General features: G+C 43.3%; 1 protein-coding gene across 4 annotated transcripts in view; it reads left to right on the top strand.

Annotated features, from left to right (window-relative positions):
* LOC140996489 (tight junction protein 2-like) overlaps window positions 1–13,382 on the top strand; it is a 70,835-nt gene extending 57,453 nt beyond the window's left edge. For 3 of the 4 annotated variants that reach the window (XM_073466907.1, XM_073466906.1, XM_073466905.1), the window contains 3 exons: window positions 7,581–8,078; window positions 9,320–9,405; window positions 9,916–13,382. In XM_073466907.1, the coding sequence (XP_073323008.1) occupies window positions 7,581–8,078; window positions 9,320–9,405; window positions 9,916–10,060 (729 nt within the window). In that variant the 3' untranslated portion in view covers window positions 10,061–13,382. Of the gene's footprint in view, window positions 1–7,580; window positions 8,079–9,319; window positions 9,446–9,915 lie in introns of all 4 variants that reach the window. The other variant, XM_073466908.1, reaches the window with a different exon arrangement.
* The last annotated feature ends 489 nt before the right edge of the window (window positions 13,383–13,871 follow it).

Below are 13,871 nucleotides of genomic sequence, written 5' to 3'. Positions count from 1 at the left end.
ACTTACGGCAAATGGTTTGGGTTTTGTCCACAACACGACTGCCATCCTTAATCTCAACCGGGTAGCCGAAATGTTGCCACACTGCTGACCTAAATGAGCTCGGAGGGTTTGCAATATCAGGGTTACCGGCATTAGCCATCTTCTTGTAGCCAACTACTTCACCCAGCCTAGCAGCTGCTCGCAAAAAGTTTAGCGTCTCATGATTGGAGGGTAGTCACATGACACGCCGTTGGGGACGCTTACAGGTAAAATTAAATAATATCCTCAACTAATTTTGTGGTTTAGGTCTACGTATTTTTATAATGTTAAATCCAAATAATAATCATAATAATAGTCATTTAAAAAGTTTGGTAGCACTGATAGCTCATAGGGCTGCCTTCTCACACCGCAAGACAGGTTCGTGGATCTGAGTGTCGCGATTTCAGTTTTGATACGTGTATCGTTACAGCCCTTATATGTTCACAGCATATGTTCACAGTATATGTTCACAATATATATTCACAATATATATTCACAGTATATGTTAGATCCAAGATGGCACCACAGACGGCTGCCTCGGTGCTTCGCTCCGCAGTACTTTGTTTGTTTTTGTTTATTTGTCATGTAATAAGTTGTCCTTCCCTCATCCAATACACTCGGGAGGAACTTTTAAAGTCTGAACATTCAACTGGTCACACTTTTTCGCCGTTTTCCATCGATCCTGGAATATTTACGGAACTTTTAGCTGGAGGAGCAGCAGCTCTCTATGGGATGCTCAGGAGGAGACGCAGACGGGGCAAACGAGCCGGCGCGCTCGTTAAGCTCAGACAGCAGGGATTTCGAACAGCACTCCCGTCAATACACCTGGCAAATGTCCGCTCCCTGAACAATAAGATGGATGAACTGCTGCTTCTTAACAGTAGAAACTCGGACTTTTGCAGATCTGCCGCCCTGTGTTTCACGGAAACCTGGCTCAGCGAACACATCCCGGACACAGGATTACATTACGCCGGACTTTCAAATTCTCCGAGCGGACCGCGTAACGGAGCTCTCGGGGAAGAGGAGAGGAGGTGGAATCTACTTTTATATTAACGAAGGTTGGTGTACAGATGTCACAGTGTTAAACAAATCATGCAGCCCCCACTTGGAGACACTTTTCATAAACTGTAAGCCGTTTTATTCATCGCAGGAGTTCTCCTCGTTTATTCTGGTTGGTGTTTACATCCCACCTCAGGCCTGTGTTACTAAGGCTTTACAACACCTGGCTGACCAGATAACGGACATGGAGAGGAAACATCCAGACTCTCTGCTCATTGTTCTTGGGGACTTTAATAGAGCAAACCTCAGCCGTGAACTGCCAAGATATAGACAGCATGTTAAATGTCCCACCAGGGACAAAAACACTCTGGACCACTGCTACACTGTTTTAAAGGACGCATATCGCTCTGTCCCCCGTGCAGCTTTGGGGCTCTCTGACCACTGCATGGTTCATCTTCTCCCAAATTACAGGCAGAATTTCAAATCTGCTAAGCCTGTAGTGAAGACTGTGAAGAGATGGAGAACAGAGTCAAAGCTGGAGCTACAGGCCTGCTTTGACTGCACAGATTGGAGTGTTTTTGAGGCTGCTGCTACAGATTTGGACGAACTCATTGACACTGTGACATCCTACACCAGCTTTTGTGAGGACGTGTGTGCCGACCAAAACCTTTTCCACATACAGCAACAATAAACCTTGGTTCACTGCAAAACTCAGGATGCTTCGTCAGGCCAAGGAGGAGGCCTACAGAAGTGGGGACAGAGTCCTGTACAACACGACCAGGAACACGCTGACAAAGGAGATCAAAGTGGCAAAGAGGTGTTACACTGAGAAGCTGAAGAACAGTTTCTCAGCTAACAAGCCTGCGTCAGTGTGGAGAGGTCTACAGGAGATCAACAACTACAGGAGACCATCCCCCCACATTGCAATGAACCATGAACTGGCTGACGACCTGAATGTCTTCTACTGCAGGTTTGAGAAGCCAACATTCACACCCATCACCCACTCCAGCATCAAACAACCCTCATCACCCCCTGCACCACCCTCACCCCTCCCTACTGACCCCCCACCATCACTCAGGATCTGTGAAAAGGATGTGTGTCAGCTCTTCAGGCAACAGAAGACCAGGACAGCTCCAGGCCCAGACGGCGTGTCACCCTCCTGTCTGAAGGTCTGTGCTGACCAGCTGGCCCCCATCTTCACCCAGATCTTCAACAGATCACTGGAGCTGTGTGAAGTCCCCTCCTGCTTCAAAAGCTCCACAATAATCCCGATCCCCAAGAAACCAGCAATCTCAGGACTAAATGACTACAGGCCCGTGGCCCTGACGTCTGTGATCATGAAGTCCTTTGAGAGGCTGGTGCTGAGCCACCTGAAGGACATCACAGGCCCCCTGCTGGACCCCCTGCAGTTTGCATACCGGGCAAAGAAGTCAGTGGATGATGCAATCAACATGGGACTGCACTACATCCTGCAACACCTCGACTCCCCAGGGACATATGCTAGGATCCTGTTTGTGGACTTCAGCTCGGCGTTCAACACCATAATCCCAGACATCCTCCACTCCAAACTCACCCAGCCCACCGTCCCAGCCTTCACCTGTCAGTGGATCACAAACTTCCTGACAGACAGGAGGCAGCAGGTGAGGCTGGGGAAAATCATATTCAGCACCTGGTCAATCAGCACAGGCGCCCCCCAGGGATGTGTGCTCTCCCCACTGCTCTTCTCCCTATACACCAACGACTGCACCTCGAGAGACCCATCTGTCAAACTCCTGAGGATTGCAGACGATACAACAATCATTGGCCTCATCCGGGATGGTGACGAGTCTGCTTACAGACAGGAGGTGGAACAGCTGGCCCTCTGGTGTGGTCAGAACAATTTGGAGCTGAACACGCTCAAAACTGTGGAGATGACAGTGGACTTCAGGAGTAGCCCCCCTACACTGCCCCCTATCACCATCTTCAATAACCCTGTGTCTGCTGTGGAAACCTTCAGGTTTCTGGGATCTTCCATCTCCCAGGACCTAAAGTGGACACCCAATGTAGACTCCATAATCAAAAAGGCCCAGCAGAGGATGTACTTCCTGCGTCAGCTCAGGAAGTTCAACCTGCCCCAGGAGCTGCTGATCCAGTTCTACACGGCAATAGTCCAATCTGTTCTCTGCACCTCCATCATCATCTGGTATGGATCAGCCACCAAACAGGACAGGAACAGACTGAAACGGACAATCAGGACTGCAGAAAAAATCATCGGTGCTAAACTGTCCACCATCCAGGACCTATACTCATCCAGAGTCAGGAAACGGGCACGAAACATCTCTGCAGACCCATCACACCCTGGACACAATCTGTTTGAATTCTTCCCCTTCGGCAGGCGCTACAGAACACTGTACGCCAAAACAACCAGACACAACAACAGTTTCTTCCCCCAGGCCGTCACACTGATGAACACTTGATCAGTCACCCAGTGTCAGTAACCCCCTGACTCCAAAATCATCCACTTTGCACTTTATATGTGTATATATATATGTATATTTACTACCTGTACATAATTGAACAACATCCTCACTAAATCCTCACTGTAAATAGTATAATGTATATACTTAAATATATATTTAAAATAGACCGGACCCCTGAACGCTTTTTTAACTTACTGTTCTTTGTTGTTCTTGTTCTTTCTCGTTGAATGTTTGTTATGTTATGTTCATGTTTATGTTCATGTTTACGTCTATGTATTCCGTGTGCGAAAAAACCCAAAGTGAATTCCTTGTATTTCATATACTTGGCCAATAAAGCTGATTCTGATTCTGATTCTGATGTTCACAGCATATGTTCACAATATATATTCACAGTATATGTTCACAGTATATGTTCACAATATAAATTCACAGTATATATTCACCGTATACAGTGGGGAAAATAAATATTGAACGCATCAACATTTTTCTCAGTAAATATATTTCTGATGGGGCTATTGACATGAAATTGTCACCAGATGTTGGTAACAACCCAAGTAATCCACACAGAAATCAATATATAGTTCACAGTATATAGTCACAGTATACATTCACAGTATACACTAACAGTATACATTCACAGTATACACTAACAGTATTAATCCACCCACCTCTGCAGACACTGTCATGTAAAGACCACCACAGCTGTGAACCCATAGAGAATGATCACCAAGCAGCTCAGAGCTCTTTCACTTTGTTTTACATCTTAGTTTCAGTTTTCCAGAGAGCCAGATATTTTCTCATGAGTTGGTTGAGATCAGAACAGAAATAAAAGAGCATGAATATTGGTTTTCACATTAATCATGTGGACACAAATGTGACTTCAAATGAATAATTATACATTACTGCTTTAACATTGCCCGTTGTATGCAGCTGGATGTATAAACAGGCATGTTTGCTAAGGCATTTGCAATACCAACTTTATAAGACGATAATATGTCAGATGATGTTTTTACAACTATAGCTGACTTTAACCCAGCCCCAACAGATCTATAATGGAACTTAAATGAGTTAATCAAAACGGTTTGTAATAATATCAACTCCATGTGTACTGGTGGTTTGAGACGGTTGCAGTACTGTCCTTCTTATGATTGCCTATAAATGAAGCTTTACTTTAAGTTACATCCTCAACTCTTCCATTTCACCATATAAGAAAAACAAATGTTTTGTCATGTATTACTCAAAGATGATATTATTTCTAAGTAGCAAACAGTAAATAAGACAACCTGCAGTAACTCTTACTCTAACCTCCACATCCAACCTGGCAGCTCTTTCCCTTCATCCAAAGGCTGCCTTTCTCTCTGAGGAATGGCCTGATACGGAGAAACCAATCTCACTGCAGTTCAGATTCCTCCAACAGCAGCTCATTGGAGAAGATGGGTACCCAGAATTCCCCTCAGTTGTTAGTGCATGCTGGTGGGCTTGTGTATAGGTTTGTTCAGGTTATCATTCCAATACACCGCAGCAGCTGAGATAAATGATGAGTCTTCATCTCTGATCGAGGTCAACAGTAAACGTCGTTGAGGAGCTGCTGTTTGTTTGGAATGAAAGCTGTTCAACTTCAGCTCCGTAACCAGCGCTGTGCTTTCCTCTCTCATAGTCAATTTAGAGAGTAGCTTTGAGTCTGGTTCAGTGTTGTTTGACTTATGTGTTTTCGCTGAATAGGTCTTTCGATGTACACCCTATATGATGAATCCCACAATGTTTACTTTGCTGACCCTTTATACACCAGTCAGATTTCAACCCACTAGCCTTAATGCCCTACTAGTACTATATCTAGTAACTAGTGGAACATGAAAATAGAACATTATAAAAATGTAGACAGTCCAGGAAAAAAAATAAAGGAAATAACTAGGGATGTCTCGAGCCGATCTGCGGGATCGGGGCCGATATGGGCATTGTTTCACTGATTGGGATCGGCAATTTTGAATGCGGACCCAAGCCCGATTATTTTTACGTCAGCTGTAAACGGAGCATAATTTGTGGAAGAACGCAGACGCGCGCGTAACGTTAGTCTGGCAACCCTGTGGATAAAACGTCTGCAGTGTGGAAATATTTTAAATTAGAAAGCGAAAGCAGTCCAACAGCGACATGTAACATCTGCAATACAACCGTTTCGCGAGCTGGTAACAAAAGAGCTGCATTTAATACTACACATTTGATACGGCGCATAAAAAACAAACACTCAAAGGAATACAATGAGTTCACTCAAGCAATACAGGCAAAGGCACCGAAGCAACAAACACTCGCGGATACTTTCAAAAGGAAAGAGAAATATCCTCGAGACAGCGCCATGGCCAAAAATATTACAGAGAAGGTAACTGAATTCATCGCTCTGGATACAAGCTCATCTCCATGATAGAGGATCAGGGTTTAGTTACTGACTTTGTTTACTTGGTTGTTTTTGTTAAAAAACAAAAAACAAATGAAAACCAATGTTGCAATAGTGTATGCAGAATAATAAAGAGCCATATGAAAGTATTTACTTTGTTTCAACAAAATAAAAAAACCTATTAAGGAACAGCTTGGATGCAGGTAATTTTTTCTTAATGCAGCTGTATTATCTAGGAAAATATTAGTTAGGGCTAAGTATCGGATCGGGACTCGGTATCGGCAGATACTAAATATTAAATGACTCGGATCGGGATCGGGGTAAAAAAACCTGATCGGGACATCCCTAGAAATAACCATTTCCACTGCAATAACTTAATTACAGGTAACATAAAACGTATCCATTATCGCCGGTTCTGCTTTTGTTTTAACTGTTCTCTGCCAGTTTTGGGGAGGAGTTCCTGGAATAGAATCTGGGATCTGCTTAGGAGGTGAAACTAAAGCCAAGTTCCAAGTTTTATTCACCCTTCAAGGACTCTGTGTCTCAGGCTCTGCACTCTCTTTGCATTCTACCCGACGGGTCACTCTTACTTGTTCCACAGAGCTTTTTAGGCCTGCTTCTCTTCTCCCTTTACACAAGGACTCTTGATGCAGTTACACACTTCCATGACACGCTTGACTCCTACCACTGCTTGCCTGGCTGCTTTCTAAGAGTGGATGTCAGCACACCACCTAGAGGTTCGTCTGGACAAGACTGCCAGTAACCACTGACAACACTGTGCTGGTGCCAACCCAGACAGCAAGGAAACTAGGAGACACCCTGGAAGACAAACTGCTGTTCACGGAAAACATTGCAGCAGTAGACAACCACTATCGATTCCTCCTTTACAACTTTGGGAGGATTTGGCGCATCCCCAGGGAGGCAACCCAGGTGCTAATCCAAGCACTCGTGATCTCCTGCCTGGACTACTGTAATTCCCTCCTTGCTGGGATCCCCTGTGTCTGCCATCAGACCTTTGTAGTTACCTCAGAATGATGCTGCCCCGTCCCAGTCACCAGAATAAAATGTTAGCAATTTACGTTTCTGCAGACTGCTGATACGTTCACATTTGTATGTGTCATATGTGTCATATCAACATGTCGGGAGGGCTCGACGAGAAGGCAGCCATGTCTGTGGAAAGAAAAAAAGGGGTTTTTAATGAGACATCAGGACACCAGTCGTTTTTATGGCTACAAAATCAGGTATTTTAACCAAAACATGATCTTTTCCTAACCCTAACCATGTGTTTTTTTGTGCTTAATCTAACCAGACCATAAGCACAGTGTTGTTTCAAGATCAAAATGAAAATTGTTGCTTTGGACAAAAGTGTCTACTAAATGAATGTAATGTAATGACCAGAGGTTAGCTGCAGTGCTGTTGATTGTGACTGATTAAGCAAATGTGACATCATATCACAACTGCAAACACTATTTATGGCATCTGGCAGACTCCCAAGCGCCTTAGCTTCATGGACCCATTCAAAACTGAAGTGGTGTGACACACTGGACACTGTATTATAGGATTTTCTGCTTAGTGTTGAACAATTGGAAACCACTTCTGTTTGCTGATAGTAGATGTTTGAAAGCCAGATGGTGTGGCTTACAAGGCTTTATTTATCATAAAAGTCATGTTGAATTTTTTCTACACACCATCTAACACTTTCCCTCCTTTGTTAGGTGAAACTGTCGTTGAGGGACGATACGGTCCTTGTATCAGGCTCCTCCAACCCACACCATCACCACCGTCAACACCACCTTCCACCCCCGAGCTCCAGCCGAAGTTACGATTCTCCATCCAGCAGCAGCCCCGCTAGCAGTAACAATGACCCTCCACCACCCATCTCCCATTCAGCTGTCTCCCTCTGCCAAATGCCCCCACCTCCGGCACATCATTTCAACTCCTGCAGCAAACTACGGCCCCTGGCAGCGCCCCAACCACCTCCTCCCCCCAAGCCAAGTAGCTTTGGGAGCACAGTAGAGGCAGCAGTTCACCCTGTGGCTCTGCCAAGTGTGGCCATGGTGGCCTGTAGGCAGCAGGAGGAGGCAGCAGAGGACAGCCCAGCAGACGATCCATCCATGCAGACCTTCCTGGGGAAGATCAAGGCCTTTGAGAAGATGGATCATTTTGCCCGAGCCCAAAGGATTCTGGAAGTGCAGGAGGCACAGAACGCCAGGGTGGGCAGAACTCCACACTCCCATTAGTAATCTGCAGATTCATAATGCAGATCACACACAGTAGTTTTCAGGGAATTAGATCAGTTCTTTTTGGGTGAAGTGAAATATAAAGATTAGTGTGGTGATGAAGCACTGTTCTCTTGGCCAGTCATATTTTTTTCATAGTGGCTGGTACAGTTACTGTAGCTTGATGAAAATGGCACACCAGACCTGAAGTGGTCAGCTGATGCTAACCATGTTTTACTGACAAATCTCACTTTACATATTTGCACCCAAAGCCAAATATAACCTTTAAATCTGAGTTTATATTTATAGAGATATATGTGTGTATGACAAATTATTGGCTCAAGTTCTTGTTAGCAAAGAGTTTTTCATTTTAGCAAGATCCCTACCACTTTATAAATGTAATGATTGATTGATTGATGAATGTTTATTTATGTAATGACACTGACGTTTTACTGAGAGATATCATTTTCGGTTGTTATATCACAACATGTTTTCAATCAACAATCATCATAAATCATAAAACAAGAAACTTTTCTTATTATAACATGTTAAGAAAGAGAAACATGCAGCAATTGATGAGAGTTTTCTTTCATGCTTTGAATGAGACAAAGGACACATCATCAGTCCATTTCTTCATTGGCTATATCCATGTGATAAAGATTTAGTTAAAACAAGACCACTCAAGTAGATTATATTTATTTACTTATTATGTCATGGTGGCACCAATATCCTGTGGTGATCTAGAAAATCTGGTAGTGTTATGTTTTCTTTGTGTAATGTTGCGTACTGGTCTGTTGAAGACGAGCGATGGGAATGACAATAAGATAAAGGTAAACTTAATGTCTCCAGTTTGTAATGAATGAACTGGCAGAATAACCTGTGATGATTGAACAGTTATGGTGTGTAGTATAAGAGTACACTGCATTCTAATAAGAAAACCAGAGACACTGTCACATGTTTATGACTCAACATCTCATGATTGATCTGTATCGCATGATTGTGAGAAAACTCATCTGAGATGTAAAACAAATATTTTTCTTCCTGTAAGTGTATTATACTTAACAAAGCCAGCATACAGATGTATGTAGTCAGTCAGTCCCTTCTAGTTACTTGCTTCATTTTTTAATTTCTTATTGTGAATTGCATTTTTGTATTTGTAGTGAGGACAGAAACAGAAACTGGTTATTTGGATAATAGGTAATAGCAGACTTTAATCTACTCTTCTGTGTTTGCAGTTGGAAATTTCTCAGAAGCACCCAGATATTTATGCTGTTCCTCTGAAGACAGCCAAGCTGGATCACAGTCGCCCACAGCCTATCGGGTAGGCTCACTACTGCCATACGACTGTTTCCAGCTCTGCTGTGAGTGTGTTTGTATCTCTGCAGTGTTTGCTAACCTCCCAGTTTATAAGATGTCACTGATAGTACAGCCTGAGAGACTTTTATAGAATTGATGGATAGAATTCCATCAACAAATGCAGTTTGAAGACACATTTAAGGATTTTAAGAGAGTTGCAAGAGGAAAAACTCCACAAAGTCAATAAAATCCCCTCAACGGACCTTGATCATCAGTGCTTTCAGTCAATTGAGTGCCAGGCTAAAAGAAAGCACCTCTTGTATTTCATGCTGTGTTTTTTCTCTTAATATTTAACTGTTAATCCCAGATTAAGGGGTGTCTAACCGAAACTGACAGCCCTAGTCCGGACGAAAGTGGTGGACTTACTTTGCCAAACTGTCAGTCAGCATATACATAGCATTGCCAGGGCTAGTAATGCACAAGCTAGGCTGGAAGCAGAGCTGGACTCTGAGCAGCTTGTATTTTCTGTGTCCAGCTCCAGCTCCTGTCCTGAACCCCAGATTCTCCCATCCTCCAAGGAGGGGGGTCCCTTCTACCACACTGAAGAGGAAGCAGAGGTGGAGGCAGAGCCAGGATACTACAACGCCAACTCCTACCAGTACCAGGACACTGAACTGTAGGGCTGGCACACAGCAGCTGTGCCAGCCCTCACCTCCTGAACATACATGTACACATGCACTGCATATGCAGTCTATTTACACACTTACCATTTCATCATGTCCTGCACAACAAGTAAGCCGCTGACTTTGAACTGACTCTCGCTTCTTTAATAATGAGGGGGGAAACAAACTGCCTTTTTTTTGCTTCAAGGAAGTTAAAGCAATCTGTATTATCCATTTGGATAAGAACACACTGTCTTCACTTTACTTTCTCTGTTGTATTTGATTGTTTCTTTCTTACATACCACTTTTAATGGTCAAACTGAGACTAGAAACCACTTGTTTTCTTGCCTATGCAACTCTTCAGTTTGTGCACAGCAACTGAAACCTATTGCCACGAGTTCTGCCCTCACAAAAACCTCAACAAACCCAAAAACCCACGATGCGCTTTATTATATCCATCCCCTGCTTTTTAAAGCTCCTATTATTTCCAGCTATGATCAACAAAGGTTACGTATATATTATTACATACAGCGTATCTATCTAAAGTAAAGTGTTTATACTCTGTCTTTGCATTCCTTCTATATGACAATGCCTGTGTATACAAACAGTATCTCTCTTTCTCTCTCTCTCTCTCTCTCTCTCTATATATATATATATATATAAATATACACACACACACACACACACAGACAGACACTGCCTGGCCAAGAAAAAAGGTCACACACTCTTAATATTTCGTTGGTACCACCTTTAGCTTTGATTACAGCACACATTCACCGTGGCATCATTTTGAAAAGCTCATGCAATGTAACAACATTTATTTCTGTCCAGAGTTGCATTAATTTTTCACCAAGATCTTCTATTGTCATCTTGGAATATGCCCATGTCATCAGGGAAGAAAAATCCATTGATGGAAAAACCTGGTCATTCAGTATATTCAGGAAGTCAGCTGACCTCATTTTATGGGCACATAACGTTGCTGAACCTGGACCTGACCAACTGAATCAACCTCAGATCATAACACTGCCCCCACAGGCTTGTACAGTAGGCACAAGGCATGATGGGTGCATCACTGCATCCGCCTCTCTTCTTACCCTGATGCGCCCATCACTCTGGAACAGGTTAAATCTGGACTCATCAGACCACATGAACCTTTTCCATTGATCCACAGTCCAATCTTTATGCTCCCTAGCAAATTGAAGCCATTTTTCTGATTAGTCTCATTGATAAGTGGTTTTCTTAAAGCTATGGTCTACGTTCTGAGAAAGATTTGAAAAAAGCATCCTCCCCACACACACCCCTCCCCTCTGTGCTCCTTAATCCCACCCCTCCGAGCTCGTATCGCCCTCCCCTCGGAGCCTCCCACGACACACCCCCTCCCGCAACAAGCAACAAGAGCAACAAGCCGGCCGGCAGAAACCAAATACGGCACCAGCTTTGAATGCAGAGTAACGATGTCGGATTCACAGGTAAAGTTATTACAGTGCACGTTGAAACTAACGTAAATCTTGTAAGTCATTACAATGTCCACTGCTAAGCTCCACAGCCAAGCTAGCGTAACGTCATTAGCATGTTACAGCTACGTTACACGTTACAGCTACGTAATAAGTTACTATTTATCAACAGTTAAGTTAGCCACTTCTAAAAGTTATTGAGGGCCAAGAGACTAACAGATGCTGCTGTTAGCTTTAATCATAACGATCGCTTCCACATTGTGGCTGAAAACTAAACCTGCATGAGCCTCGGACCCAGCTGTGTCCCAGCTGTTGTCTGAGTGGCACCACGACCGCGACACAAACGTGCCCTGTAAACCGTAATCTCTTGTTTATGACAGATAAGACACACAAATACACACATTGTAACACGTATATGATAATCCATCGTATTGATTTAGCAAAGGCTTCGTTGAAAACAAATGGACAAGACCGGGAGGAAGGTTACCAAAACAGTTGAGTAGTGACCGGGCAAGAGGTTGTTATGGAGAAATAAATCCGGACAGGATGAATGAAACCCCAACGCGAAGCAGAGGGGTTTCATTCAACCCCAACGCGAAGCAGAGGGGTTTCATTCATTCATTCATTCATCTTACTTGCATTACTTGCTGCTTCATTTAGCTGCCACGAGCAAATAAATAGGCTGATTTGGAGTAAACATGATAGCAATTTTAGCTTACAATGCTAACATAGAGGCTAACGTCTCCGTCGACAAGTGTAAACAAGTGTTGACAATATTGCAGAGACAGAAATTGTTTCGTAGCCGTCTAATAACACAGAAAAAAACTAACGGCAGCTTTCACAGTCATAAGCCAGCATCAGCATAAAAGTTATCTGTGTCACAATATCCACAATAAAGACGAAAGATTACCTGTTCAACAAAAACTCCGCTGTATCAGCTTCGCTTTTCAGGTCCATATCTTCACGGAGCTTTCGCCAACATTCAAACGATGACCCAATGTTTACTCGGGTTTGAGCCCTCTTTGTGTCGCATCTCCGCTTTGTCTCTGCCTTTTCAGTGACAGACTTGCGCTTTCTTTCAGCCTTTGCCGGTGGGGCAAGCAGAGGCCACTTGCTACTGTCGCTCTGTTTTCCCTCCATACCTGAACTGCTCAGGGCCAAACAAACCTCTTGCCCGCTTGTAGTTTCAAATGCGGAAGTGGGTTGGGACGAGCCGTGACCAGGAGCAGGAGAGTGAGTGAGGGGATTGGATGGAGGGTCCGAGAGAGAGAGTGCAAATTTGAGCAAGGGGAAACTCCCATCCAGACCGGATGGCTGCTATTGGTCAATTTCTTTGCAGTTTTGCATGCGCTAGAGAGAATGGATTTATTTGGTTCCTTTTGCTCTTCACATTGTGTAGGACGTACTATTTGGCCATAACCACCATCTAAATAATAACAATAATGATCAATCTTTCAAATCGTAGACCATAGCTTTAAGGCTACACAGCTGTTTAGTCCCAATCCCTTGAGTTCTCTTCACATTGTGCTCTTACTTTCACTATTAAATATAGCCGTGAGTTCTACTGTTGATTTTTTACAATTTGGCCTGTATCAAACAGAGTAACATCTTTTCCAGGACCACAGGATATGTCTTCTAACATGGTTGTTTAAGAAATGAGAAGCTCCTCACTGCATCAGTTAGAGTTAAATAACTTGTTGCCGGCTGAAACATATTGATCACTGCAGTAATTGTCCAATGGAAGGCTCTTACCTGTTTGCTTAGTTCAATCCAAGTGGTGACTTTTTTTTGACCAGGCCGCGTGTATATATATATATATGTATACACAGTATATATACACACACACACACAAATACATACGTAAATACATATATTCTATCTCGTAACTCTGGAATTGGTTACAATTTTTTGAAGTGCCTTTTACTTTCTTAGTCCCATGAGGTTTGGGTTGTGTTTCCTCCGCCCCTCAGCCACCCAGCCGTACTAAAACCTCTGCTGCAGTCAAGCTTAAAGGGAAACCAGGGAACCAGTGACACCAAAACCTTAATGCTGTCCCCACACACTGTACTGTCTGCTGTCACCTCCAGTGACAAAACTTAACAACACACCCCCAGTACACACCCTGCACTTTCAATCCTATTTGCCATGTGTAAGAAAGAGCAAAAAGGTCTGATCTCAAGACTTCAGTCAGGAACATTATGAGTCAAACAACAGTTTGAAATTTTAAATTGAGAAAATTAGACAAAGGCCCGGTCACTCCAGCATAGAAAAAGCCTGATTTATAGGCAAAATCAATTAATTTCAATGAAGCTGCCACAACAGTGGACACGCTCAGAGGAGGTAAAGTAAGTATGTGCAAATCTTTCATATCAAGT

This window comes from Pagrus major, chromosome 5 (assembly GCF_040436345.1).
Source record: "Pagrus major chromosome 5, Pma_NU_1.0".
NCBI classification, from domain to species: Eukaryota; Metazoa; Chordata; class Actinopteri; order Spariformes; family Sparidae; genus Pagrus; species Pagrus major.
This window is presented reverse-complemented; position numbering and strand designations above follow the sequence as displayed.